The sequence below is a fragment of the Solanum pennellii genome, chromosome 12, assembly GCF_001406875.1.
Source record: "Solanum pennellii chromosome 12, SPENNV200".
NCBI lineage: Eukaryota > Viridiplantae > Streptophyta > Magnoliopsida > Solanales > Solanaceae > Solanum > Solanum pennellii.
In genome coordinates this window covers 3,266,072-3,291,838 of record NC_028648.1, presented here as the reverse complement: position 1 = coordinate 3,291,838, position 25,767 = coordinate 3,266,072, and the positions used below count along the sequence as shown (strand labels likewise).

Sequence of the window (25,767 nt, the reverse complement as noted above, 5' to 3'; positions counted from 1 at the left end):
AAAATGAGATTTTTATAATATTTTATTAATATAGCGTTTATTTTCATATGTATATTCAGATATTGAAAACAAACAATCCTAATAATTCAGTGTTCAGATTCAGGGACAACATCTTAAAATATTCAGACGTTTATTCAGATTTACACATCTAGATTTTAATGCATTTCTTAATATTCAGATTCAGACGTCTTAATCTTAATAGAAACAAATAAGCCGCTTCCTCTCTAATCTTTCCTCTCAATTTATACATCATCTTTTATTAATTATTGTCATTTTCTTATCTTTGTTTGTTAGCATTACTATTCAATAATTTACGTTATAGTTATGGGATGGAACGTTACAATTGATAAATATCGCATAATATAAAAAGTTAGTAATTTGTGCATGTAAATATGGCTTTTAGAAATATTTAGTAGTTAGGATGCAATATCATTGAATATGATTTTATGGTAGTTCTCTTTTCGTCACGTAAAATTATTTAGGTATTTTTTTTTATACGTTTCTTAAAAAAATTATAAAAATTTTGATTATTTTTTCATTATTAATGTATCAAGAATTCAAGATAATATCTCTTCTTCGTCAAATATTCATTTCATTCTATGTTGTATGTAGTTTTTAGGAATAATTACTACATATAAAGGATAAGAAAAGAAAATAATTATTTTATCTTAAAATTTTAAATTGAAAAACAATTTAAAACAAGTATTTTAATTTACTTCCCTTTTAATTTATGATTTATATTATTGGTACAATGTATTTTGCTTTTCTAATTAGAAATATTTTAGAATATAAATCTACATTAATACAGTATATTTAGTTTTCTTTTAATTTAGTTTCTACCCAACAAATAACATATATCACCTTTTATTTTGTTTTTCTATAAATAATGATATGGTCTTTTATTTTTAATATAACAAACAATTAATGAATTATACAAAAAAATTTATTTGTTCTTTTTTCAATTTTCTTCGATTTCATAAGGGATAATGCACTAATATCCCCTCAATCTATGGTCAAAATCTCAGAGACACACTTATACTATACTAAGGTTCTATTACCCCCTGAACTTATTTTATAAGTGATTCTCTATCCCTTTTCGACCTACGTGATACTATCTTGTGGGCTCAACACTGGTTGACTTTTTTTTTTCAAGCTAGTGCCATGTAGGCACTCAAAGTATAGAAAATTACATAAAGATTCCTAATCATTTTCATTTATCTCTTTAGTATCCTATTTAGGTTTAGCAAAGAAACACAGAGTTTATTTTTAGGATTCAACATATTCTTCATTCTTTTTAGTTTTTTTTTCTTATTCAACACATTCAAATATTTATAAACCTATTAGAATAATGATTATTTTCAACATTTTAATAGAAATTGATTTTTTAATGAGAGGGTTGAGCAGGGTGATTGGGTCAGAGTCATGATCAAACTTAATACTTGTTTGGTGGACTTAGTTAGTTAAAAGATAAAGTTGCATTCGTACTATTAACTTTAATTTTTTGGTATGATAGTAAACCTACATTTGATCTTAACAAATAGTATAGAAATCAAATATGTTAGATAACGCTAATATTCTGTCTATAACAAGATTCACCGAAGAATCAATGATGATGTTGAAAATTGTTTTGGTCTTCAAGATGAAAGGCTTCTAATAGGGTCTTTGTATATTGGGTCATGGATATGCAAGAACAAGCCTTTTTTTTGGCTAATGGGCCTATCCTTTTGACCCATTTTCTAGAAAATACTAGAGTAGTTTTACTTCGTAGTTTGTGTGCATAATTTTTTAAGTCGATGATCTATCAATAAAAATAATGAAATAATAATAAGACCTAGGTATATCTTAATATTTTTAGACTTTATTTTTGAAATTACTAAGTATGTGATTGTTTTTGTAGCCTGAATACATAGTGTCATTTAAAGCGATATTATCTTTTTAAGAAAATCATATTCTTAATAAAGTGAGGTTTTCAACACTATTATTGCAAATTTGAATGCGGAATACGGATAAAAATCAAGAAAAGTATTATTTATATTTAATTTTTTTAACTATTGTTCGAAATGAAGATGAATAGTTCAAATTTTTAAAAAAATCTACTTCTTTCAAATTCAAACATATATATCTAGAAAATGTAATGTGTTGTGCAAGATTACTAGACACGTTAATATAGTGATTTTGATATTATGATTTTTGACCAAACTAAGTTATTATATAAAGCAATATATCAAAATAATATATTTTTCTAAAATTTTAAACAACTGGTATAAACGTATTTCACATTAACATTTTAGGATATATTTCTTTTTATAAAAACTAACAGCGTTAGGTTGATATATGTTACTGTGAGTAACGTTTTATTCCTAAAACGTTATTTTGAGCAATGTTTTACTCCTAAAACGTTATTGTGAGTAATGTTTTAGGAGAAAAACGTTACTGTGAGTAACGTATATCAACCTAACGTCGTCAACTTTTAAAAAATAAAAAATACCCTAAAACGTTACTGTGAAATACGTTTATACTAATTTTATAAAATTTAAGAAAAACGTATTATTTTGGTGAATTACTTTATATAATGATTTAGTTTAGTCAAAACATGCGGTATGATATATGATATATATTTTAATTTTCTTAGTATTTGATATTTAGGTATAACATGCCGCAATATCAAATACAATATAGAAGAATATAGTTACATAGATAACATATACATTATTTAAATATTAACAAATATGCAAACTAGTAGTAGTATAAATTAAACGTTCAGAAGTTAAAATTTTGACTACTCTATTTTGATTGACAAAAGTATTTGAATTGTAATCGACTAACAAAAGGAGTTGTTCGTACTTTATTTTGTATATATACATATATTTGTACATACATAATGTGTTAGTATGATACAATTAAGACTTTGTTTAATTGCCGAAGCCATAATACTCTAATATACGCGTAAATGTTAGTTGAAGTTGAACAAATTATAGTTATCAATTATCCATACCGTAAAATATCGAAATCGAATTTCAATATACTAATCTATACCGAATTAAATTGATATGGTCATGATATAACATTTTATAAACCAAATACCAAAATTAAGAATAGAAAATTTCAAATATCGTACCATATCATAATATCCCATCCTTACTTTTCATCATAAAATATGATTTTTTTTTCTAAAATAAAAAATACACGTCTAAATACAACGTAAAATTTCATCAAAACCTAAAATTTAACTTCGAAATCTATGATCAAACCGAGAGCTAAGTTAACGACACGTCTCTCTTCTTTCTCCTCCCATGTCTTTTCTGTGAAATTTATATTTTTCGTACCATCGTGTCCTTGCTCTAACCCCCACCCCCCACCCCCCCAAAGAATCCATTTTTTCCCAAATTAAGCAATTAACTACCCAAAACCCCAAAAATTAGTGGCTAAATAGCCACTGATTTTCTAAAAAGTTTTAATCTTGTTGAGTTTACATGAAATTGGCTTTGTGGGTGTGTGTTTAAAACTTATGGGGAAGAGAAAGAGAAGAGCTGATCTCAATAAAACTCATTCTCTTACTGGTAAAAATTGGTACTTTGCTTAAAATGCTTCTTGTTTTTTTTGTTTTGGTGCTGAATTGTTTTGTTTTCTTGATTGTTTTTCTATTGATTGTAATTTACTTGGAATTATGCAATGTTAGTAAGCGGCGGAGCCAGTATTTTCACTAGGTTACGAAATATGAATAGTAAGGGGTTCAAAATTCACTTTTGTTGTCTTATAAATAGTTTAATTTGTTGTCGAATGGGGTTCGAATGAAGCCCTTGACCCTACTTGGCTCCGCCCTCCAAAAAAGGTGTTTAGATTGGGGGGTTGTGGTTATAGGTTGTTAATTGAGAAATTGTTAGGTTAATGGGAGTAGTTATTAATGTCAAAAACTAGAGTCTCATTTAATTTTTAATGTGTTGGAAGTATCGGGACTCAGGGGCGGAGCTAGGGATTTGGTAGAAATTGCACGGTATATATATAAGATCAAAATTATATTTTTATGTGTGTTTATATATAGTACATGATGAATAATCCCCTTGGTTTGTTTGTGCTATTTGTTTATATTTTGAATCCTCTTAGTGAAAGTCGTGGCTCTGCAATGTTGGGACGTTTTCTTTAGGTTGACACTTAGATTTTTACATTTCACATATAATTGGTTGTTGTGTGTGTATTATACATATCGGAAAAAAAAAGAGGAGAACTGATCTCAATAAGATTTCTTCTTGTACTGGTAAAAGTTGGTTCTTGCTTATAAATGCTGCTTCTTCCCTTTTGTGTTTATTTCCGCTGAAAATGCTCACCCTGTTGTCTTATTTTCTTGATTCTTTTTCTTGTTTGGAAGAATTCTTGGTGGTTGATTTGACTGTTCGATTAACATTGTACTTGGTGTTGTAATTTACTTGAAATTATGCAATGCTGCTCCAAAAAGGTGTTTAGAGGGGTAGGTGGGTAGTGAGGTATTGTAGCTTCTTAATAGAAAAATTGCTTGTTTTATAGTTATCAATCACTAATAGTAGAGTCTCATTTTTTTTTTAATATGCTGGGAAGTATGGATGTTTTCTAGTGGTTAAATTCCAGTGGAGGCAAAAACACTAGGTGATTTCTTCCTATTTATCCAAGGTTAGGTGAACAGAGTTACGCAATACTTGTGTTGGTGGGAGTACCAGATTTCTCGTGGAATTATTTGAGGTGCGCACAAGCTAATCTGGACACCTTAGTTAGTAAAAAAAGGTATTGGGACGTTGGTCCCTTAGTTGACAGCTTGCTAACAAGTAAAGGTTGCTTTTTTTACCTTCTTCGTGGAGAGCAATTCATTTATCCAACAAAAGGTTTAACTTCCGATGAATTGTTAGGCTTTTAGAGTTTGGTGAATGGAATTTTAGTAGAAAGTTCCATTTCCTGTGTTTGAGTTTTTGGATTTTAGACGATTATTTCAGATCAATAATCTGAGTTTTTATGTCTTTTAAATTGCTTGTAGTTGGTTAGTTATGAGAATTCACTTCACTCATTTAGAAACAAGAATAATATGTTCACTATTGATTGGATTTCCTTACTTTTAGTAGTGATATAGGATATCTTAGCATTGTTGAACATGACCTCGTGGCTAACTTACCGTTATCTGCGTATGACCTTCAACTGTCAAGGTTTCACTTCTCCATACTCCTCACAATTTTCTCAAGACTTCTTTTCCTTCCGCTTCGTACTACGTTGGTTCCCAACTATGATATGTAACATATGCCATTTGCATCGCCTTTTTTTCTCTACTTATGCGGAAGATGGTCGGATGGAAACTTGATCTTTTGCTGCATAGTATCCCATGCCATTTTCTTGTTCCATCTACCCTATCGCTGTCACACACCGAAAATTCCGATTATTTTGCCTTATTAAAGTGTAGCTGCGCTAAGTTTCTTCTATTTGAATAGAATTCTTTCTAGAAGAAGCTCATCATCATTGTAATGCTTTTCGTGTGAGAAATTCTTAGAAGCATGACATACAAATTCTAGGATGGTTTTTGTTCATTCAGTATTTGTTCGAGTTCAACGGAGTCTCCCTCCTAAGTCCTACCAATCAACACTAACACATACATACAGAATGAAAAAATGTTTGTGGTAGATATTCATTGTGCTTGCATAGTTAGTTTCCTTGAGAAATGACAGTCAAATACTTGAATAGTAATTCGAAGCTTTATTCATGTCGCTGCAGACCAGCTGCCTCCACCTGGAATGGATGCCTTGTCGAGACAGGTTAGCTTTCTTTCCTGTCATGCAGTGGTAGTTAAATATTTCCGCTAGTTTTGCTATGTGGTTCAATCTTCAACGTTACTCTGCTTACACATCTGCATCTGTTGCATTTTTGGGAATCATGTAAAATGGTGGAGGAATATATATCAGCTCGATTGATACTGTACTCTATAGATATTGATGAGCTGGGATTAATTGACTTAGTTATTAATGTTGTGACATTCCCACCTTAAAAATTTATGAGGAGAAGGTTTTTATGTACATAATCGGGAGGTGAAAGAGTACCAACACTAAATGATTTGGCATTACAATGTTCTTGCTTATCCTTCTTAGATCTTTTCTTGTATTAATTGGCAGACCTCTCATCAAGTTGATGTCTATGCAACAAAGTCTTTCTCATCAATTATGGATATCATAGATGATTCTTCAAAGGCAACACAATGTCAACAACCATCTATTGTTCACCGTCAAAATATTGACCAGGCAATGTGTTCAAAGAATCCTCATCACTACTATGGGCTCCATTATACTCGACGGAGGTCTGCTAATAATGCTGAGGCATCAACTTCCCGTGGTGGGACCACTTCTTTTTATGATGAGCTGATGTCTGCAAAGTCAGCTAGTAAATGCAACTCGGATTCTGGACATGACACAGGTGCAACTTATTTCCTTATCTTTTTTCCACATACATGTTGTGCAACTCCTTGATAATTGGACAAGGATCTTGGTCTCGTTTGGAGGCCAAGTTCTTGTTTTGCCATCAAATGTAAGATTGTTTTAATAGAATTAAGCTTGGCCTTGTAAATCAAATTTCTTGTTCTTTTTGTATCAGTCTTGAGTGATTCTCTTTATCTTTCTTTTGAACCTACTTGGTTGAATACATAGACAACCCCCTGAATGGCTGAACCGGGCATAGACACCCATCTAGGACCCCAACTTACTGAACGGTTTGTATAATAAAAAATGTGTCTATTGATCGCTCATCTTACAATTCTAAACAAACTAAGGTGCATGAATGTTACTTGCTCTTGATGTGACAAATAAAACTAATGAGCCAAAAAAAAAATTCATGACATGAAAAGAGAAACGGACAGAGGAGTTGAAATGAAGAACTCTGTAAGCTTCGTTTTTTGGCAACACCAGTTTTTTCGTGAAGTAGGAAGAAGAGTTTAGAAAAAGTTTCTCCTGCGAAAGATCCAATCTTTCTGCAAAACAGAGACATGTACATCAAGGCGTGTTCAATAGGCACATTCTCGATAACATTAGGTGTTCAATACACATGGCCTCTAGATTAGTTTTCTAAATGAAAAAAAAAAATGTTTGAACAAGTTCAAGTGGTGTTTCGTGTATTAAGCCATTCAAGTTTAAGCAACACTTAAATAGTGTTGTCAAAGACGCGCTTAGGCCTTCAAGCGAGGCTCAAAATGTGTTGAGCTCTTCGCGTTGCTTAAAGTATGCTTTAGTGTTATCATCAATCTTCTAAGTCACACTTCTCTTTGTCAATGAGTCTCTTCCGAAGAGGCGACATTAAACAACTGAAATTTAATTTTATCGTAATTTTTTTTTTCAATTTCTTTGTTCATATATTTGTCATTCATGCCTATAGTTATTAGTCTTCGACTAAACATATATATTTGTATTTTCTTGCTCCCTTTGCGCCTTTTTTCATTAAAGCTCATGCTTTATTTTCGATTTGCACTTAAAGCCCCAATGGATTCCGCTTTATGTTTTTGATAACACTGCACTATTAACATCTTTGATATTATTTTCTGCTTCTCACTTGACTTCCTTTGCATTTCTTTTCAGAGAGTAAACCTCAAAAACCAGAAAGTGTTGGCGTTGCGCCCAGTTTACTGGCAACAAATGCAACATCTTCCAACGTCACCAAGCAGTTTTGCGGATTATGTCAGAAGCCTTTGAGAAAGAAACACTATATGCTCGATAGCAACATACCTTCCTACGAGCCCTCTGTTGTGGCAGTTTTAGTTTGTGGTCATCTTTACCATGCTGATTGTTTGGAGGAAAGAACACATCATGACAATGCAACAGATCCTCCCTGCCCGATCTGTCGTGGCATCAATTGAGTAGGTTTGCTTCTCTACCTGAATGTAGATAACCTCAGATGCAGATTCAGGATTTGAAAAGCTTCGAGTTGTGTAGACATATATACATATGTCTTAAAATCTCGATACAATGTAACTATCTGTTATGTTTATATATAGTTCGAGTCAAAGGCAGTGGGTGCGCGTTTAATCTTTCGGATACCAGATGTATTGAGAGGGAAATGTAGCTTACAAGATGCATCAACAGTCAGTATAAACTTTTCAGTGTTTTCTTTGAAAATATTTGTGATGTATTAGTCTAACTCTAATAGAATTTATATAAGTCATTAGTGTATGACAAATTGATGGATTATACTATCTTAAACGGCAGGCCATTTGATACGTGAGATAAGATGAGATATATCAAGTTAAAGATTAAAATTATATTTTGTTTGGTTGGAGGTGTAAATGTATACCTTCAATTAAACATAGTATATATTTAATCGTAACGTTAATTTTGGATTTATACCTTCAACCAAATGGAATATAAATATGAGCGCAACCTTATTTTTGGATATCTCACGTTATTTCTTCTAATTTGATATCATTTTATTCTATCTCCGTAATTTCTCATTAAAATAACTTTATCTACGAACCAAACGACTCTAAAGGTTAATAATCTTTGAAAATGGTAACAGACAACACCATGTGTACCTGATTTGTGACTTTCCTTTTTCTGTCTTTTTCTATTATTTTAACTTTTTTCTAATTTAAGGCATATTCCTTAAAGTTTTAAATTTAAAATTTTGAAATTTCAAAAAGGTACCTTCCTTTTTTTGGGACTAAATACAACTCAATAAACTTGGCAATGGCCCATAAAAACTATCTATTATATCATATTATAGGATTTTAATTCTCATTGAATGTATGCACACATCTGTCAAAGACATATGGAAGGACCACCACAATGTATTTTTTTTACAGATCACTTCAAAATTAAATATTTTAATTTATGCGATATAATTTAATTTAACAAAAATTATATAAGATAAATTTAATATTTAATATTTTCGGCTCGAATAGTATAAATATATATTATTAAATAAATAAAAATATAATAGATTTCAAATCATGTCTAATGAGAGATTAGAATAAGCAATTCCAAACATCACAATTCATAATTATTGAAAAAAGAGAAATGACTATTTAAGTTAATTATTTTTAGCTAGTTATATTTGAATACGCTAAAAAAAAGCGTAATACATAAATACACACTCAAATTTATTCTTAGCTAGTAAGTAATGAATTAAACTTTGAAAGTGTACATCGAGACACTTTAACTTGATTTCAACGAATAATTAAACACTTCAATTCATCGATTAATCCTGATATGGATATGATTATTTTATAAAAGCGTCGTACAAATATTTATATTCAAAATTAAAATATTTAATTGTCAGTTTAGGCCAAATTCAAACGTATTGATTTGTCATGTCATAAAAATTCCTCAACACACTGCCACCAAATATACAGAACCATTCTCCACATATCTCTCTGTTCTGTCCTTTCATCATCTCCTATTAACAGAAAGAGAAAAAAACTCCCCATTTCTCCATGCTTTCAACTCTCTGAAAATCCTTCAAAGGGTGTCCAATTCTTCCATTTTCTTGAAATTTTGTTGACCCTTTGTGTTTTTATAGCCATTTTTCTCTTTTTTTAATCCCCAACTCTTTGATCTTGCCGGGAAAAAGAACCCCATTTTCCGGCAGGTCAAAGGGGTGGTGGATTCATTCTTTTCTTGAAAATTTGAAATCTTTATGTGGATGGGTGTTTGGTTTTGATATACATTTGCTAAAAAGTGGAAAAAGATTTGAACTTTTTTTTACCAAATATAGACATTTCAAGAATTGAGGAAAAATGGTGACTGAGGTGATTCCGGTGAGGAATCCGATAAGCACGGTGTTGGAGAGAGTTGGGGTTTATGGGTTTGTAGGGAATAAAAATACTACAAAGAGATGTAATATTGAATTTCAAGATGAAAATGATACAATGGAAATGGTGCAGCTTGGTGCTGAAAGGACAAAAAATGTGCTTATTTTGATGAGTGATACAGGGGGTGGACATAGGGCTTCAGCTGAGGCGATTCGCGATGCTTTTCATTTGGAATTTGGGGATGAGTATAATGTAAAGTTTCAATCTTTATGGTTTTCTAGCTATTTGATATGAAAATGCTGTGTTTGTTTGGAATTGTGAATCCCTTTGCTTTGAAATTCTATGTCGATTCGTGTATCATTTGTCCTATTAAGATATTGAATTTCCGATGATGAATGCTAAGTTTTTTTTTTTTTTTTTGAAGTTTTGATTAGTTCTTGAAAGTTAAGGATATTATAATGTAAAGTTATTATAGTTCTGGTTTTCTAGCTATTTGAATCTGAATTGCTGCATTTTATGTGGGATTGTGAATTCCCTTGCTTAGAAATGCTATGTCTCTGTTGTTGAGTCATTTGTCATATTGAGGTATTGAATTTCCAATGATAAAGTCCAAGTTTTTTTCTTTTGAAGTTCTGAATAGTTCTTGAAGTTGTAGGACATCACATCGTAAAGTTATTATCTTTCTGGTTTTCTAGCTATATGATCTGAATTGCTCTTTTTGTTGCATTTTTTTAGTTTGGAATTGTGAATCCCATTAATCCCCTTGCTTAGAAATTCCATGTGGATTCGTGTTGCCCTATGTGCAATATTGAGTCATTTTTCATATTGAGGTATTGAGTTTCCGTTTTCCAATGATAAAAACCAAGTTTTTTCTTTGAAGTTTTGGTTAGTTCTTGAAAGTTAAGGACATTATAATGTATAATATAAGTTCTATCCTTTTGGTTTTCTAGCTATTTGATCTGAATTTCTCTTTTTGTTGCATTTTTTGTTTGAAATTGTGAATCCCCAAATCCCCTTGCTTAGAGATTTAATATTGATTCGTGTTGTCATCTCTATCTACAAGTTGTGTTTTCTTTGCGTTGATCCACATAATTTTCATGTTTATGGAGATCCCATCTAGTTAAATACTTCTCCGGCATAAATTTTTACTTGTTAAGTTTAACAATTTAGGTACTGCAGTTTTTCCCTCTCATGGTATGACATTCCTAATGAAGTATTTATTGGACGTACCGCAAATTCATATTTCAATATGGTAATGTCAGAAGTGTTCGATTGTTGTAGGTTTTCGTAAAAGATGTTTGGAAAGAATACACTGGATGGCCATTGAACACCATGGAACAGCAATACAAGTTCATGGTTAAACATGTTCAGCTTTGGAGGGTTGCATTTCATGGCACGTCCCCTCGTTGGATACACTCTTCCTATCTTGCTGCCATTGCCGCCTTTTACGCCAAGTATAGTTCCTTCTTTGTTTTCAAAATTGTAGATGTTTGATACTTCCGATGGTTAATGATACTCCTTCCACTTCAAATTTGTTTGTCTAGAGGCACGGGGTTTAAGAAAGTAAAGAAAACTTTTGAATCTTGTTGTTTCAAACGAAAGATATGTAGAATGTACTTAAGTGTTCTTTAATCTTGTGATCTTAAACATGGCACGTGAAGAATTAGAACTAAAGAGTTGTCAGACATTCTTTTTGAAACATACTAAAAAATAAAGTAAGACAAAAAAATTGAAACAGAGGTAGTATTCTTTAGCGTGATAACCTATGACTTCCGTTATTTTCTAAATGATTTTCCTTTGATACTCCTTGATGCGCCGGCTAGGTTAGCACACCATAAATTCATCATTTTCAATTATAGTACTGTATTTTGAGAACATTCAAGAATCTTTAATCATTTCTTTAATGCTTCATATCTTATCATTTTGTCAATATCGACTTGTCTCGTTTATTAAGAAAGATTTCTGACCTGGTTGCTTAAGTTTCATATCTAATTATTGATTTGTGAAAATGAAGGGAGGTGGAGGCTGGCCTGATGGAGTACAAGCCAGACATAATCATTAGCGTTCATCCTCTAATGCAGCATATTCCTTTGTGGGTTCTAAAATGGCAAGGTTTACAAAAGAAAGTAATATTTGTCACGGTTATTACAGACCTCAGTACTTGCCACCGTACATGGTAAATTATCGAGTAACTGAATTTGGAGTTTGAATATATCTAACACTTTCTTGCTATGTTGCTTGGACTCTTCAAATATTCTGCCAGGTGCATGTTAGATCATCCAAAAGTAGTGCATTTTTGGAGGATTCAACATGGGTGCAGTGACATTTTCGGAGAGTTCGGACAATATAGCTTTCATGTCAAATATGTCAGTTTAACCGGTATCCTCTTTTGAACGATAGGTTTCACCCCGGAGTCAATCGATTGTACTGCCCCGCTGAGGAGGTAGCAAAGAGGGCTTTATTTGATGGATTGGAAGAATCTCAAACACGCGTTTTCGGGTTGCCTATTCGTCCCTCTTTTTGTAGAGCAAAATTTACCAAGGTGAATGTTTCATTCATTTACAACAGAATTACAGTCCTTCGAATCCATGTTTCATTTTTACTTTTTTCTGATTGTTTTCTTGATAATTGCTATAGGATGACCTCAGAGTAGAGCTCGAGATGGATCCCACATTGCCGGCAGTGTTGCTGATGGGCGGGGGTGAAGGGATGGGACCAGTGAAAAAAACTGCAAAGGCTCTCGGAGAAGCTCTTTTCGATAAAGAAATGGAGAAACCTATTGGGCAAATGGTTGTCATATGTGGACGCAATGAAGAGCTAGCTTCCACATTACAATCACTCGAATGGAACATCCCAGTCAAGGTAAAGCACAATTAGATTCTTGGAGTATGAATACGCCTTACAAAACTATGTTAACACCTGAGCTTTATTTGACAAGCGAATTTTCTTTTGATTATTTTTCCCTCTTGCTATCTAGATTAAAGGATTTCAGAAACAGATGGAGAAGTGGATGGGCGCTTGTGACTGTATTATCACTAAGGTATATGTCAATGCACTCCTATTTTAGCATTGCTATGCAGGGGTGGATTACGGGTTCAGCTGAACTCGGTAGTCTTGGTCCAAACTCTGTATTTGTACTTAATATCCATTGAATATGTACAAATATTAATTTAGAACCCAATAATTTGGAAGGTACTAGAGCTCCGAACCCATAAGCTTCAACTTCTGGCTCCGCCTTTGTTGCCGTGTATTCTTTTTTGTGCATTGTTCAAAATGTGGGACTAATTTTTCAGTTATTTTTACCTGTAGGCTGGACCAGGTACAATTGCAGAAGCACTAATCAGAGGGCTGCCAATTATTCTCAACGATTACATTCCCGGACAAGTTAGTGAAATCAAAACATTGATTATTCAACTGCTAGCTATCGTAGTATAGCTGCTGTTATGACCGTGTTTACTGATTTACATTTCCTTTATGTATTTCTCAGGAAAAGGGAAACGTTCCATACGTTGTGGACAATGGAGCTGGTGTTTTCACACGAAGCCCCAAGGAAACAGCCCGCATTGTTGCAGAGTGGTTTAGCACCAAAGAGGATGAGCGCAATACTATATCAGAGAATGCACTTAAACTTGCACAACCCGATGCAGTTTTTGACATCGTGAAGGACATCCACGAGCTTGCATGCCAGAGAGGTCCTCTCGCCAACATTCCTTACGAGTTCACGTCTTCATTTTCAAGCTTAATTTAAGCCAGATACATAGATTCTGTTTGTTTTTTTTTGTCTTTTTTACTACAAGGTCTAATATTTGTTCTAGTAGGATATTATGTAAGGTAGGTTCAATGATCTCATTTTTAGCCATAAAACGCTTGGCGCGCTCATTGTAATCTGTAGATTATCTAGACAAATTCCGATCCTTGGTTAGTCGGAGAAAAAAGAAATTTAAAACGAGACGAGAACGAGGGAGCTGTGATAAAAATGCAGAAATTGAATGAAGTTTCATATGTTTTGGAGTGTTGAAATCTTCTTCTTTAGTATTAAGATTGCTTGAAGGGCCTGTGTGAGGTTGCTTCACAATTGAAGATATTTCACTTGTCTAGCAAAATTGATTTGTATTGAATATACAATGCTTGTTTTTTTTTTTTTGTTTCTGTGATCGATTATGAGATTATAGTGAGTATGTTATTGTCGATTACATAAGCAAACATTCAAACTTCGAGAGTGCATATTTAGACATCTCAAATTTGGCCTCAACTGACACCTAAACACTTCCAACTCGTTCTTACTGTGTCATGTGAACACCTAATGTTGACGTGACATACATTTTTGAAGGTGTTTATATAATCATTTTTGTAAGTTGGAGTGTTCAATTGACACAAAGAAGGCTCATGAGCATATGTTCTTGCATGCTGACAGAATGATGGATAATCACGACTCTCATTCCCAACGATGTCGATTAAGTTTATTAACACATTTCTAGACTAAGAGTACGACATTGAAGAAGCAAACTCACTATCATTCCAGGAATCAGAGGAAGATATTTTGTCCGGTAATAAAGCTAGAAGTTTTCGGCTTGCTTTGTCCCTTCTTTTCTCTTGTCGTTAGCCAGAAGTTTAGGTAGAAAGAACAACCAATATCACGGAGTTAGAACTCTTTCTTGGCATGAAAAGGAACGTCACGTGTAAAGTTGAAATTAAAGAGTTGACAAAACAGGAAAGAGATACATACTATTTTTAAAAAATGAAATAAACGAAGAATAAGACAAATAAATTGATTTTTTAAAAATAAATTATACTTTGAGAATCGATCTAAACTTCTTTAAGTTAAAAGAGAAAAAAATTGAGAAATGTCAAAGATAATAAACATAATAAGGCTCTGTAGCAATAATTTCGGCAACCGTACTCTATAGTTATAGTTTCATTTCCTATGGAGGCTACGGTTTGTATATTTCATCTGTTCGTTTGTATATTTCACTTGCGAATACATACAAACAACGTCAGTATATACAAACGGAGGCTGTAGTTTTTATATTTCGCTTGTCCATTTGTATATTTGTATATTTACAAGCGAAATATACAAATAGGGTAAATATACGAATTCTATATTTATACATTTAGGTACTTTTCAGAACTCTATCTGTATATTTCTCTTACCAATAATTCATTATGAATTTTTCATAAATCGTATACAAGTAGTGAAGGCAAGCATATACAAATTCTGGATTTATACAATCGGAAATCGGATTATACACATTCTGAATTTATCCAATCAGTGACCGAATTATACAACTTCGAAATTTATATGGTAGGAAATCAAATAGCGAAATTTCACGAAACTATAGTCATGGATTTAAAATAATTGAAAATATAGCTATATTACATAATATACTAAAGATATTTGTCATTTCGCGTAATTTTCCTTTCTTTAAATATAATTTAGAGCCCATTTAACTAGAAAGCCCATGGCCCAACTGATAACTCCTCCTAGCAGGCCTAAATGGACCCGAAATCTTACCGGTTTTCAGTCTCTCAATTGCCGGCCACCGGAACTCTCTTCTCACTCGTCGTCTCAGTTCGCTCCACCGGAAAAGGTAACGTTCCTTCCGTTTTCTCTTTTTTACAGTCTGCTTATATCACATAAATGTCTATTTTATTTTTCATACTTAGCTGATTCTTTGATTATTTAGTTTAGGATTTTTTATCTATACGCACGTCTGATTTCATTCAAAAATGTGCAAATTATCGCCTTTGATTGTTATTTAGCTTTTTCCTGGCTTCAAATAATGAACAATGCTTTGTTTTCTTCGTAATTTTCGTTTAAACTTGTGTTTTCTTATTCAATTGAGCTTTAGATGTCCTGCTATTGCATTTGACGGCTTGTTTTAGCTTTCTATTTTGGTTATTGCACGATTATTTGTTTTGAAGTTTGGATATTTTGATTACAGGGAACTCTGCTTAGTTTTTTTCCGTTTGTCCATTTGAAATCCCCCTTCAATATTATTGTCTATTGCTTTGATTTGTAATGTTACGATAATGTTAATTGCAGATTTGAATTGTTGAATATAATTTGGAAATTCTAAATGGGTGATATAGATGATATTGCGAAGGAGAAGAGAGTAGTTTTTGTGACCGTGGGGACAACTTCTTTTGATGCTCTTGTAAGAGCAGTGGATACCCCGGAAGTGAAGAATGAATTGTTCAAGAAAGGTTACACCGATATTCTTATTCAAATGGGGCGAGGATTGTATATCCCCACAAAGGTAATTTGGCATTTCTTTTGATATTTGTTTTTTTTCTGTAAGCACATTTGTTGTTAAAATTTCAGCTTTTCAGTTTTAAGTTTGATTGGAGATCCAACAAATGTCCCCCTCTAGGAAAAAATAGAAGAATTAGGGTTATTGTGGTATGGATAGGATCACCCTGACCTTAACCAGAGGTTTAGGTCCTTGAGTGGCGGGAATATGGATAAGTCGAGTTCCAGAGTGGCTATCGTGGGTGTTCGGGGAAGCGTGAAGCGGAAAGAAGCGATAAGGACCTGCTTCATGCTTTAAGCGATGAAGCGCTCACATAACGAAGCGTAGAAGGCTCACATCGCTTCACTTTCCTGAACATTGCGTGTGGAAACCAACAACAAAGATAAATAAAAATGCAAACCTAGTTGAGTTGCCTATTTAAGTGAAATTTCGAGAGATGATGCAGAATTGCTGATTTTCCAGTTTTTTTGAAAAAATTGCTGTTTTGTTTTTGGTTTTCTTGCTGCGAAGAAAGTATAGAGTTCTTTTCTTTGTATAACAGAAAAATCTCCAAGGGCCAGTGACGCACCATTTAACACTTGGATGATGGACCCATTCCTCTACCCTCTTCCTTGTATATATCACCATTCGAAACTTGGTGGATGATTGACCCATTCCTCTACCCTTTTCCTCTCAAATACCAGGTGTCTGCAGCAAGATTCCAACCGGCAATGTTTGCTTAACTCACACATCACATGTTGCTTTCTTACCACTTGTAAGTAAGTCTGCTTAACAAAGTAAATTGAAAGTTTTGAAGAATTTATGTTCGCATATGCTTGGATAAGCTTTAGTCCGAGTAGTGACTAGACCTTAGCATGCTGAACTATTTGACAAGCCGAGATCCTACATGTGGTTACCAAGTCTCAACTGTCTTGAAGAACAATAAAACGAGAATTTGGAAAGTGTGACGTGGCATTACGTTTAGGTTCTTTTGGGTGCTCCCATCTCATTAAACTTATGGACCCTATTAGTTTTATGCTTTTTATGTTAGGTTTTGTCGCAATTTGGTATGGAATCTCTTTTAACCCTTCTATAGAAATGAACACTTGTACACGCTCACTCACTTACATATATCTACCTTTGCAAAATTTACTCGTCTCACTCGTCAACTCTTCTTTGCCCAGTAATAGTTCATTTATTTCTGGTCTTTTATATCTTGCTTTTATCTTTCCAGTCGACTGCTGAAAATGGTTCTCCAGCTCTGGATTACTTCACATTTTCATCAAGCATAGCTGACTATTTGAAGTCAGCATCACTTGTTATCAGCCACGCAGGTAATTCATGGTTGACAATGTTCTTAGCTTTATACATTTAAGTGATAGTTCGATTGCTAGTTAGAGTTGTGCATGTATTAGAAATGTAGTGATTAATTATGCAATGTTTAGTTACTTCATTTTTATAACTTATAGCTGTTTTTTTCATGTGGGGTTGTAAAATAATAACCAAACTCCTTAGTTGGTAATTTTATACAAAACAACTAAAATGCTACCAAACATTGTATTAGCTATGCTTATTTTAATACTTGAATTACTCCCTTCCTAACCACAGCAACAAAACACCAGTTACTATATGGTGTGTACTTTCTTTTGTCTTTCTTTTTGGGGTCTCAACTTTTCTAACTCTACTCTTCCTTCTACTCGGATCAGAGAAACTAGCCTTTTGGATATCATTGTTCCATTAAAATGCGTATATATTAGCCCTGCCTAGGGAAATCAACCCATAGATCTAGGTACTGGTTATATGATGCCAAAACCCAAAGTTAGCTCTCTCACTGAGACACTTGAAACATTTTCATGCTGTTCCAATGGTCACAAATAACTGACACAGAATCGTTGGGAGAGTCGGGTGTTCAAGTATGTTGAAATGTTTCTGTTTTCTTTAACACGTCTATCTCATGATGTGATTTAATGTCAACCTCTGCTTGCAAATGTTTTCGGCTGCTATTGCTTGTGGCCTCATAAACATATGATTGGCTGTAAAGTTCATGCACTTCGTTTCTGAGCAGAAGCGGAACCAGAAGCTTATGGGTTCAAGATATTTGTTCTTTTGAGTTATGGAGTTCTAAAGTAATAATTTGTAAAACTTGTTGTGAATAGGAAAAACAACCGATATTTCTTGTCATTATAGGACTTCAAAAGTTGCAAGGCTAAGGCTATGTAATCACACATTTGAGTACTGCAGGTTCAGGGAGCATATTTGAGACATTACGACTGGGCAAACCGTTAATAGTGGTAGTCAATGAGGATCTAATGGACAACCATCAAAGCGAGCTCGCAGAAGAACTGGCTGAGAGAAAACATTTGTATTGTGCTCGTCCACAAACATTATACAAGACTATATCGGATATGGATCCAGGGTCTCTTGTTCCATATCAACCAGGTGACGCGAAACCAGTTGCTGAACTTATATATAGATATTTAGGTTTCCCAGTGGATTGATGAAACTTATTGTTCTATAGTTGACATGAAGTGAAGTTCAATTTTATGTGATTTATAGAGCATAATCGTTATCCATAAATATTCTGTTATATTTGTTTCTAATGATATTTTATGTGTTTGAGGAAATCTTACAATATGGTACATGCATGCACCAAAGTAATGTGCTTTTAACATTATAAATATGCTATTTAACTTGGCTTCCGCGGATATTTATGTCTTCTGACTTTGAGTGTGGACAAATAGACATGCAGGTCTTACTTGACATATTATACGTAGACACCAGGTAGGATGCAAAATGTCGTATAGGAAACATGCGTCTATTTTTTTAACTTTATACAAGTTATTATGCCTAGTTTTACACACCCAAAATTGAATGTCATAAATATCAGATGAATTCAAGTGAAATTACAGGTTTATGATGTTATACCTTAATATTTCTTCTTAATATATTAATTATAACTATGTGTTTTAATCTTTTTTATTTACATTATCAAATATAACACTTGTAGTTTGAATTCGAAATATTAAAATGTTTACTAGCCAATTAAAAAGATTATCAATTATTAAGCAAGACCATATATGAATGGACAAACAAATTATTAGCATTATGCCCATACTACATGTGAGCTTCAATTATTATGCCCATACAACATATACCATCAAAAAATTATACACCTCATATTCAAATCAATCAATTAAAAATGTTGATGAACTATCATAACTAGCCTTTTTTTTTTACGAGTTACAAATAAGATTTACGTATTTTGTATTTAAAACTTTATTTATGAACTTATACTGAATATATTATAAATATTCTTACCACTAAACTAATATATGTTTCACCTTATAGAAATATTCTTATCATTAAATTAATGTATGTTTCACCTTAATAAATTAACTTAATTATAATAAATTAGTATAATTTCGTGTAAACATCGAGTGCAAAATTATTTTACCTGTATACTTCATGTGAGCTACACATAATTCTTTCTTGTTCAGAGAATATGAAAAAGACTATAGTTTTTTTAAAAAAAATATCTACTTCCATTTATTTTATGAAGGCACAAATTTAAACAATTATTTTAGTTTCATTATGGGCAAAAATATAATAATTATTATATACTTTATTATAATTATATCTACAATATAAACAAACAGTTTCTTTTAAAAGAAAAACCAATTGTCAGAAGAAATCTCTTTAAACAACTTCCCATCTCACTGGTATTTCAAAAAAACAAAATAAACTAGATCTTGAAACTGGTTGATTTATAGTTAGCGTGATCTGATCTGGACATCACTGTTATTAAAAAAATAACAAGTTTTTTAAGCCACATAATGGGATAATGTCCAAGTAGCCCCTCAACCTATGTCCGAAATCTCAGAGACACACTTATACTATACTAAGGTCCTATTACCCCACTGAACTTATTTTATAAGTAATTTTCTACCCCTTTTTGGCCTACGTGACATTATTTTGTGGAGCCAATGCTGGTTGACTTTTTTTTTAACCTAGTGCCACGTAGGCCGAAAAGGGATAGAAAATTACTTATAAAATAAGTTCAGGGGGAATAATAGGACCTTAGTATAGTATAAGCGTGTCTCTGGAATTTCAAGCATAGGTTGAGGGGCTACTTGTGTATTTTCCTCCACATAAATCATGATTTAAGTTGATTTTAAAGGGAACAAAATTTAAAATCAACAAGGGAAAATCGTGTAATTAAATGTATGAAATTCGCTTTGTGAGTGAGATATAAGACTTCCCATCATAAATTTAAACTTAATCAAACCACAATATAAGTACAAAATATCTAGTCGAAACCAAAAAAAAAAAATCGAAAAAAAATAAGAAGAAAGAGACATCCCATCTAATAATTGACTGAGACAAGACAACTTAAATCAAGGCATAATACATAAATGTGCCCTTTAATTTGGTTTCAAATCATATTTATACCCTTCAACTTTGGATGTACACAAATTGACACTTAAACTTGTATAAAGTTGAACAAATAGACACACATATCCTACATATCATTTTTTGTCCTACGTGGTGTCCTACATGTATTATGCTATGTAAGCCTCATGTGTTTATTTATTTAAAAGTTGGATAGTTAAAGTGTCTGTTTGTGCATTATGAAAGTTGGAGGTCAAAGTTAAATTTGAAACCAAGTTTAGGATCCAATATATGCCCCACACTTTTAAAGAACTTGTATATGTCTCGTATCTTAAAAGAACTTATGCTCCACTAGACATAAGTTAAATTTAAAATACAAAAATTAAAGACCAGTCTTTTTAAAGGACAAATCGTATAACTAAATATATAAAATTCCTTTTGTCGTGAGAAAGCCGTTTTGACTCGCAATATAAAACTTCTCAATATAAATATAAATTTAATCAAAATTTAATATGAATATAGAATATCGAATCGAAAATAAAAAGAAAGTGACATCCCATCCAATAATTGACTGAGACAACACATTTTTGAATGATCCAATCTTGCTCCATATCATGCTGCTATCTTTACTCATCATTCTTATTTTCTACTTATACTCAAAGTTTACTCATCAAATTAAACAATTCTATTTCAATAATAATAATAATAATACTAACAATACCAAAAAAAATAAACAACTTTCCATTTTTTTTCACTTTAATTCCCTACCTAGCTTTTGATTAATTTCAATACTTGAAGGTACTTTTTCTTTATCACTTCATGTTGTTCAAATACAAATTCATGAATTTAAGTTATATACGTTGACAGTATAAATAAAGACGGACACAACGAGGTAAAAGTGAAACTCCCTCTCTACGATTCAGTTTGTTTGTCTTACTTCCCAATTTAGTCTGCTCGATAAGGCATTAGTTCTAGTATCCTGAGTGTTTCTTCATAGGAACGTCCGCGAATTTGATCAATTATGGTTTGTCATTTGTTAACAAAAATAGATATATATACATATGTTCATCTAAGCATATACTTTGATTTATTTTCTTCTTTAGCATAATGTTTGCCTTCAAAATTTTCCGTTTTTAATGACTATATTGGTTTGTTCTGAATGCAGTGAATCGTTAACTGGTTTCGTTGGAATATTGTTACTTGAGAGGGAGGCAATGTTGCTTCATCTCTTCTTTTCATTGTTCGTGTTTTTTACTTTGATAGACAATGGGAATGCTGGTGTAACGAGTTCATTTGTTCGTAAAGAGTTTCCAGCTGTTGATATTCCTCTTGATAATGAAGTGTTTGCTGTTCCTAAAGGTTACAATGCTCCACAACAAGTAAGTTACCTTTACCTTTTGTTCTGTTTTGATCTTCTACAACAATATATCGCGAACTTGATATAATATGTTCAATTCGAGTATAGCATGATTTATATAACTCAAGTGTCAAATTGCATACTCAGACTACAATGCTGTGTATGATCATTGTTATCTTGACCTAGGTTCAACTGTTAAGGTATTGTCTGCTTTGGCCCGACCCTTATTAGTTATGAGTCGACTCTAGGATTTTGGGCCTTCAGGTTTTGTGCTTTTAACCAAAAGATGCCTCAACGGTTGAATCCTGAACTCGTTTTATATGACCATTACGATATGGGATTTGCCTAAGGCAAGTGTTGTGGAAGATCGTGGGTTAACTAGCACACAATCACACTATCAAAGCAAATACAGAAGAGAATGTAACACGAGGATTTAATGAGGTTTGGCAAAGCCGAGTCCTCAAGGAATTTGACAACAATCCCCCTTTTCGAGTTCAACCTCTAGTAGTTCTCTTCTCGTGTGCTGTTACAGCTGTGTAGGTGATGATGAAATACATTGTAATATCGACTACTGTACTCATAATCTTCGTGTGCAATGTTCTGTCTACTGTGGATAAAATGCAGTTACTTATTATGCTATTAGTTCTTTCATGAACATGTTTTTTCGAGATAACAATGTGTTTCGTGTCATCTGAAATGCTAATAACTTCATTCTATTATAGGTGCATATAACACAGGGTGATTATGAAGGAAAATCTGTAATAGTATCATGGGTTACACCAGATAAACCGGGGTCTAGTGAAGTACGTTACGGATTATCTAAGGGAAAATATGATTTTACAGCTAAAGGATCATTCACAAACTACACATTTTACACCTACAAGTCTGGATATATACACAAGTGCTTTCTTAACGGACTTCAGGTAATAAAAACTCTTCGTTTTAATAGTTTTAGACAAGGAAAGAATCGCAATATCATCTCTTTGTTTAAGTGTCATATACAACATGCTATTCTATTTGCATAAAGTTCTGTCTAGTTTGATCAGTTATGTTTTACCTATGTTATAGTATGACACAAAGTATTACTATGAAATCGGAAATGGTGACTCTGCTCGGAACTTTTGGTTTGAAACTCCTCCAAAGGTTGATCCAGATGCTTCATACACATTTGGTATCATAGGTGAGTAGTTTATATATTTCATTTCCCATTTGTCTGAATTATACTTTACAACATACTGACGTTTGTGCACGTCTGAACTCTTATCGTGTATTTTTCCACTATTGGTAGTTCAAATGTATCATTTTTAGTGTTTCTGCGTCATTCTTTCCAGGTGATCTCGGACAAACATATAATTCTCTTTCGACTCTTCAGCATTACATGAGTAGTGGAGCTAAGAGTGTTTTGTTTGTGGGAGATCTATCTTATGCGGACAGATATAAGTATCATGATGTTGGAGTCCGTTGGGATTCATGGGGACGCTTTGTTGAGCCAAGTACAGCATATCAACCGTGGATTTGGAATACCGGGAATCATGAGATAGAATATATGCCATATATGGTGAATTCCTGCAACACAGTTCAAGTTCATATGTTTAACACAGTGTTGCTAAATGCTATATGCAGAATTATAGCAATGTTTTAAAAAATCGACTGTTTTTCTTATTTTGAACAGGGAGAAGTAACTATGTTCAAGTCGTATCTGTACAGATATCCGACCCCCTATCAAGCTTCAAACAGCACTAGTCCGCTTTGGTATTCCATCAGGAGGGCGTCTGCTCACATAATTGTGCTATCAACCTACTCTCCTTTCGGTAATTTATCCGATCCTGTTTCATGATTCTTGTTTGTTTCTGTTGTAGCTGTTTTTACCTTGTCGATCTGAGGTACTTGTTGAGAATATAATCAAGTAAATGATAACGCGTTCTCCCTAAACGATTTAACCTCTGAAATGAGATGGTCACACACTTCAATATGGAATCAGACTACACCACTCATTATTAGAAAGAATTTCCACGTACTTTGTCCACGAGGGAAGAAAGAATTAGGCTTCTTCATGTTTAGAATAAAGTAATCGTTCTTGATGTTCTTAAACGCGAAGCAACAACCTTAAGGCCCTTATTTCAATGTTTATAGACATATCGAGAATTGTTGTGAAGTATTTGTTCGCACAGGTACTTAGTCTCTATGTTTTCTATAATGCAGTAAAATATACACCACAATGGAAGTGGCTGAGAGAGGAATTCAAAAATATTGACAGAGAGAAAACTCCTTGGCTTATAGTTCTTATGCATGTTCCTATCTACAACAGTAATGTAGCTCATTTCATGGAGGGAGAAAGTATGAGATCCGTCTTCGAAGCATGGTTTATCGAACACAAAGTTGATGTGATCTTTGCTGGCCATGTCCACGCCTACGAAAGATCAGTAAGTCACTTCATTTCATCCTACTGGTTTTCCAACTCCTCCGAATACAAAGAAAAAAAAGAGAACAAACATGTGATACTCCTGTTTCAATTTGTTTATCTAGTTTTGAAACGGACTAAAAAGGGAAGTAAGACGAACAAAATGAAACGGAGGGACTGAGGGAGTATGTATCTGAGTATGAGGGCTCATTTCCTTCTTCTGAAGTTGACAATGCTAAAAAGTTTCTTTCTCTTTTCCAGTATCGCATATCAAATATACACTTTAACATCTCGAGTGGTGATCCCTATCCTGTACCTGATAAAACAGCTCCAGTTTACATAACTGTTGGTGATGGAGGAAATAAAGAAGGTCTTGCTGCAAGGTAAGTTACATGTTATTGCAGAGAATCGCTCGTGAATGACATTACAATGCACTCATTAGGTTAATGAACTAGGTTCATCTCTAGTACATGAATTCATTCGATCCATTTATTAGAATACATGTACTGCACTAGTAAGATTTTAGAAGAACACTTATAAATACGTATGTACTATAAACATATTGGGATATTTGGAGCAACGGTCAAGTTGTCTCTGTGTGACCAACATGTCACGAGTTTGAACCGTGAACTCAGTAACTGATCCTTGCATTAGTTTATGCTTTCTACATTACACACTCCCTTGTGGTGTGGCCCTTCCCCGGACCCTGCATAGACATGTGATGTATCGTGCATCGTGCTTATGTGCTTCAACTACCTTATAACTTTCTAAATTGCTCTAAAACTATAGATTCATTTGTTTATTTCTGCAGATTTAGAGATCCTCAACCAGATTACTCAGCTTTCCGCGAATCCAGTTATGGTCATTCTACACTAGAGATTAAGAACAGAACACATGCATTCTACCATTGGAACAGAAATGACGATGGAAAGAAAGTTAAAATCGACTCATTCGTTTTACACAATCTGTACTGGTCAGTATGATTTTCCTACCTTTGCAGAATATATTTCATCTGGAGAATCTGAATTGAATTTTCCTTTTAACTTACTGTAGTAGATAATCTGTCTTATTTTTCGAGAACGAATATCAGTAGTTATCATTTAGGCGAATTTTTCACATTGTCAGTATATAAAAGTTAAACTCACGCGATTTATGGTCATGCAGGGGACAGAATCATCACCAGAGAAAGTCGAAACAAAATCGTCTCCGTTCACTCATTTTAAACAGGGCTTCAACTGCACAACTGTGAGAACATATTTCTGCAACTTACTCTCAAATTAGCTGCAGTTTTATGGCCATAGATTTTAATATCTCAATGGGCAATGGCAACTAATAAGTTTGAATATCTATTTGCTTTGTTGGACTATTTGGCTAATTATTTGAGCCGAGGGTCTATCCGAAAACGTCTGCGTACACACTACCCTCCCTAGACCCTAGTTGTGGGATTATACTGCGTATGTTATTGGACTATTTGGCTTATTTTCCACCAAATATTTATCATTCAAATAAGAGTTTGTGCTGTTTACTGCATCATTTCGGTTTCTGAAGAATTATTTTATTTGAATATTCACTATGCATTTACTTAACTTGTGAATTATGATGAATGTTCCTATATTTAATAGGCTAGGTTTTCTTTAGAGAAAAATCTTAG

At 33.2% G+C, this 25,767-nt stretch overlaps 4 protein-coding genes across 7 annotated transcripts; all 4 read left to right on the top strand.

Moving 5' to 3' along the window:
- The first annotated feature begins 3,327 nt into the window (after window positions 1-3,327).
- LOC107005668 lies at window positions 3,328-8,185 on the top strand. Of its 2 annotated transcripts, none has more exons than XM_015204310.2 (4): window positions 3,328-3,560; window positions 5,728-5,768; window positions 6,123-6,420; window positions 7,572-8,185. In XM_015204310.2, exons 1-4 carry the CDS (start codon window positions 3,509-3,511, stop codon window positions 7,847-7,849), a joined length of 669 nt encoding a protein of 222 aa, XP_015059796.1. In that variant the 5' UTR covers window positions 3,328-3,508; the 3' UTR covers window positions 7,850-8,185. The 2 variants fall into 2 exon arrangements, with proteins under 2 accessions (XP_015059796.1, XP_027769129.1); XM_027913328.1 differs by having other exon boundaries at window positions 3,328-3,570.
- Window positions 8,186-9,329: 1,144 nt separating this feature from the next.
- LOC107007576 (monogalactosyldiacylglycerol synthase 2, chloroplastic-like) lies at window positions 9,330-13,875 on the top strand. Its single transcript, XM_015206252.2, has 8 exons — window positions 9,330-9,991; window positions 11,021-11,193; window positions 11,754-11,915; window positions 12,140-12,281; window positions 12,377-12,601; window positions 12,717-12,779; window positions 13,049-13,123; window positions 13,227-13,875. Exons 1-8 carry the CDS (start codon window positions 9,725-9,727, stop codon window positions 13,485-13,487), a joined length of 1,368 nt encoding a protein of 455 aa, XP_015061738.1. The 5' UTR covers window positions 9,330-9,724; the 3' UTR covers window positions 13,488-13,875.
- A 1,333-nt stretch (window positions 13,876-15,208) lies between these two features.
- Window positions 15,209-18,601, top strand: LOC107005605 (UDP-N-acetylglucosamine transferase subunit ALG13 homolog). Its single transcript, XM_015204246.2, has 4 exons — window positions 15,209-15,327; window positions 15,783-15,996; window positions 17,204-17,303; window positions 18,211-18,601. The coding sequence occupies exons 2-4, from the start codon at window positions 15,817-15,819 to the stop codon at window positions 18,465-18,467; spliced, it is 537 nt and encodes a 178-aa protein (XP_015059732.1). The 5' UTR covers window positions 15,209-15,327; window positions 15,783-15,816; the 3' UTR covers window positions 18,468-18,601.
- A 2,401-nt stretch (window positions 18,602-21,002) lies between these two features.
- LOC107007374 (bifunctional purple acid phosphatase 26-like) lies at window positions 21,003-25,649 on the top strand. 3 transcript variants are annotated; one of them, XM_015205971.2, is made up of 10 exons: window positions 21,003-21,156; window positions 21,524-21,737; window positions 22,438-22,638; window positions 22,784-22,895; window positions 23,047-23,273; window positions 23,388-23,526; window positions 23,918-24,138; window positions 24,378-24,499; window positions 24,928-25,089; window positions 25,281-25,649. In XM_015205971.2, the coding sequence occupies exons 2-10, from the start codon at window positions 21,573-21,575 to the stop codon at window positions 25,363-25,365; spliced, it is 1,434 nt and encodes a 477-aa protein (XP_015061457.1). In that variant the 5' UTR covers window positions 21,003-21,156; window positions 21,524-21,572; the 3' UTR covers window positions 25,366-25,649. The 3 variants fall into 3 exon arrangements, with proteins under 3 accessions (XP_015061457.1, XP_015061456.1, XP_015061458.1); XM_015205970.2 differs by having other exon boundaries at window positions 21,036-21,250; XM_015205972.2 differs by lacking the exon at window positions 21,003-21,156 and adding an exon at window positions 21,263-21,382.
- Window positions 25,650-25,767: the final 118 nt, after the last annotated feature.

What these genes read in the sequence shown, in the direction of transcription:
- LOC107007576 (XM_015206252.2), top strand. Translation starts at nt 9,725, where the DNA reads ATGGTGACTGAGGTGATTCCGGTGAGGAATCCGATAAGCACGGTGTTG. An exon ending in AATGGAACATCCCAGTCAAG is followed by an intron (nt 12,602 to 12,716) that starts GTAAAGCACAAT and finishes CTTGCTATCTAG; the next exon opens with ATTAAAGGATTTCAGAAACA. An exon ending in GTGACTGTATTATCACTAAG is followed by an intron (nt 12,780 to 13,048) that starts GTATATGTCAAT and finishes TTTTACCTGTAG; the next exon opens with GCTGGACCAGGTACAATTGC.
- LOC107005605 (XM_015204246.2), top strand. Translation starts at nt 15,817, where the DNA reads ATGGGTGATATAGATGATATTGCGAAGGAGAAGAGAGTAGTTTTTGTG. An exon ending in GATTGTATATCCCCACAAAG is followed by an intron (nt 15,997 to 17,203) that starts GTAATTTGGCAT and finishes TTATCTTTCCAG; the next exon opens with TCGACTGCTGAAAATGGTTC. An exon ending in ACTTGTTATCAGCCACGCAG is followed by an intron (nt 17,304 to 18,210) that starts GTAATTCATGGT and finishes TGAGTACTGCAG; the next exon opens with GTTCAGGGAGCATATTTGAG.
- LOC107005668 (XM_015204310.2), top strand. Translation starts at nt 3,509, where the DNA reads ATGGGGAAGAGAAAGAGAAGAGCTGATCTCAATAAAACTCATTCTCTT. An exon ending in TAAAACTCATTCTCTTACTG is followed by an intron (nt 3,561 to 5,727) that starts GTAAAAATTGGT and finishes ATGTCGCTGCAG; the next exon opens with ACCAGCTGCCTCCACCTGGA. An exon ending in GGATTCTGGACATGACACAG is followed by an intron (nt 6,421 to 7,571) that starts GTGCAACTTATT and finishes ATTTCTTTTCAG; the next exon opens with AGAGTAAACCTCAAAAACCA.
- LOC107007374 (XM_015205971.2), top strand. Translation starts at nt 21,573, where the DNA reads ATGTTGCTTCATCTCTTCTTTTCATTGTTCGTGTTTTTTACTTTGATA. An exon ending in GCTTTCTTAACGGACTTCAG is followed by an intron (nt 22,639 to 22,783) that starts GTAATAAAAACT and finishes CCTATGTTATAG; the next exon opens with TATGACACAAAGTATTACTA. An exon ending in ATACACATTTGGTATCATAG is followed by an intron (nt 22,896 to 23,046) that starts GTGAGTAGTTTA and finishes CATTCTTTCCAG; the next exon opens with GTGATCTCGGACAAACATAT.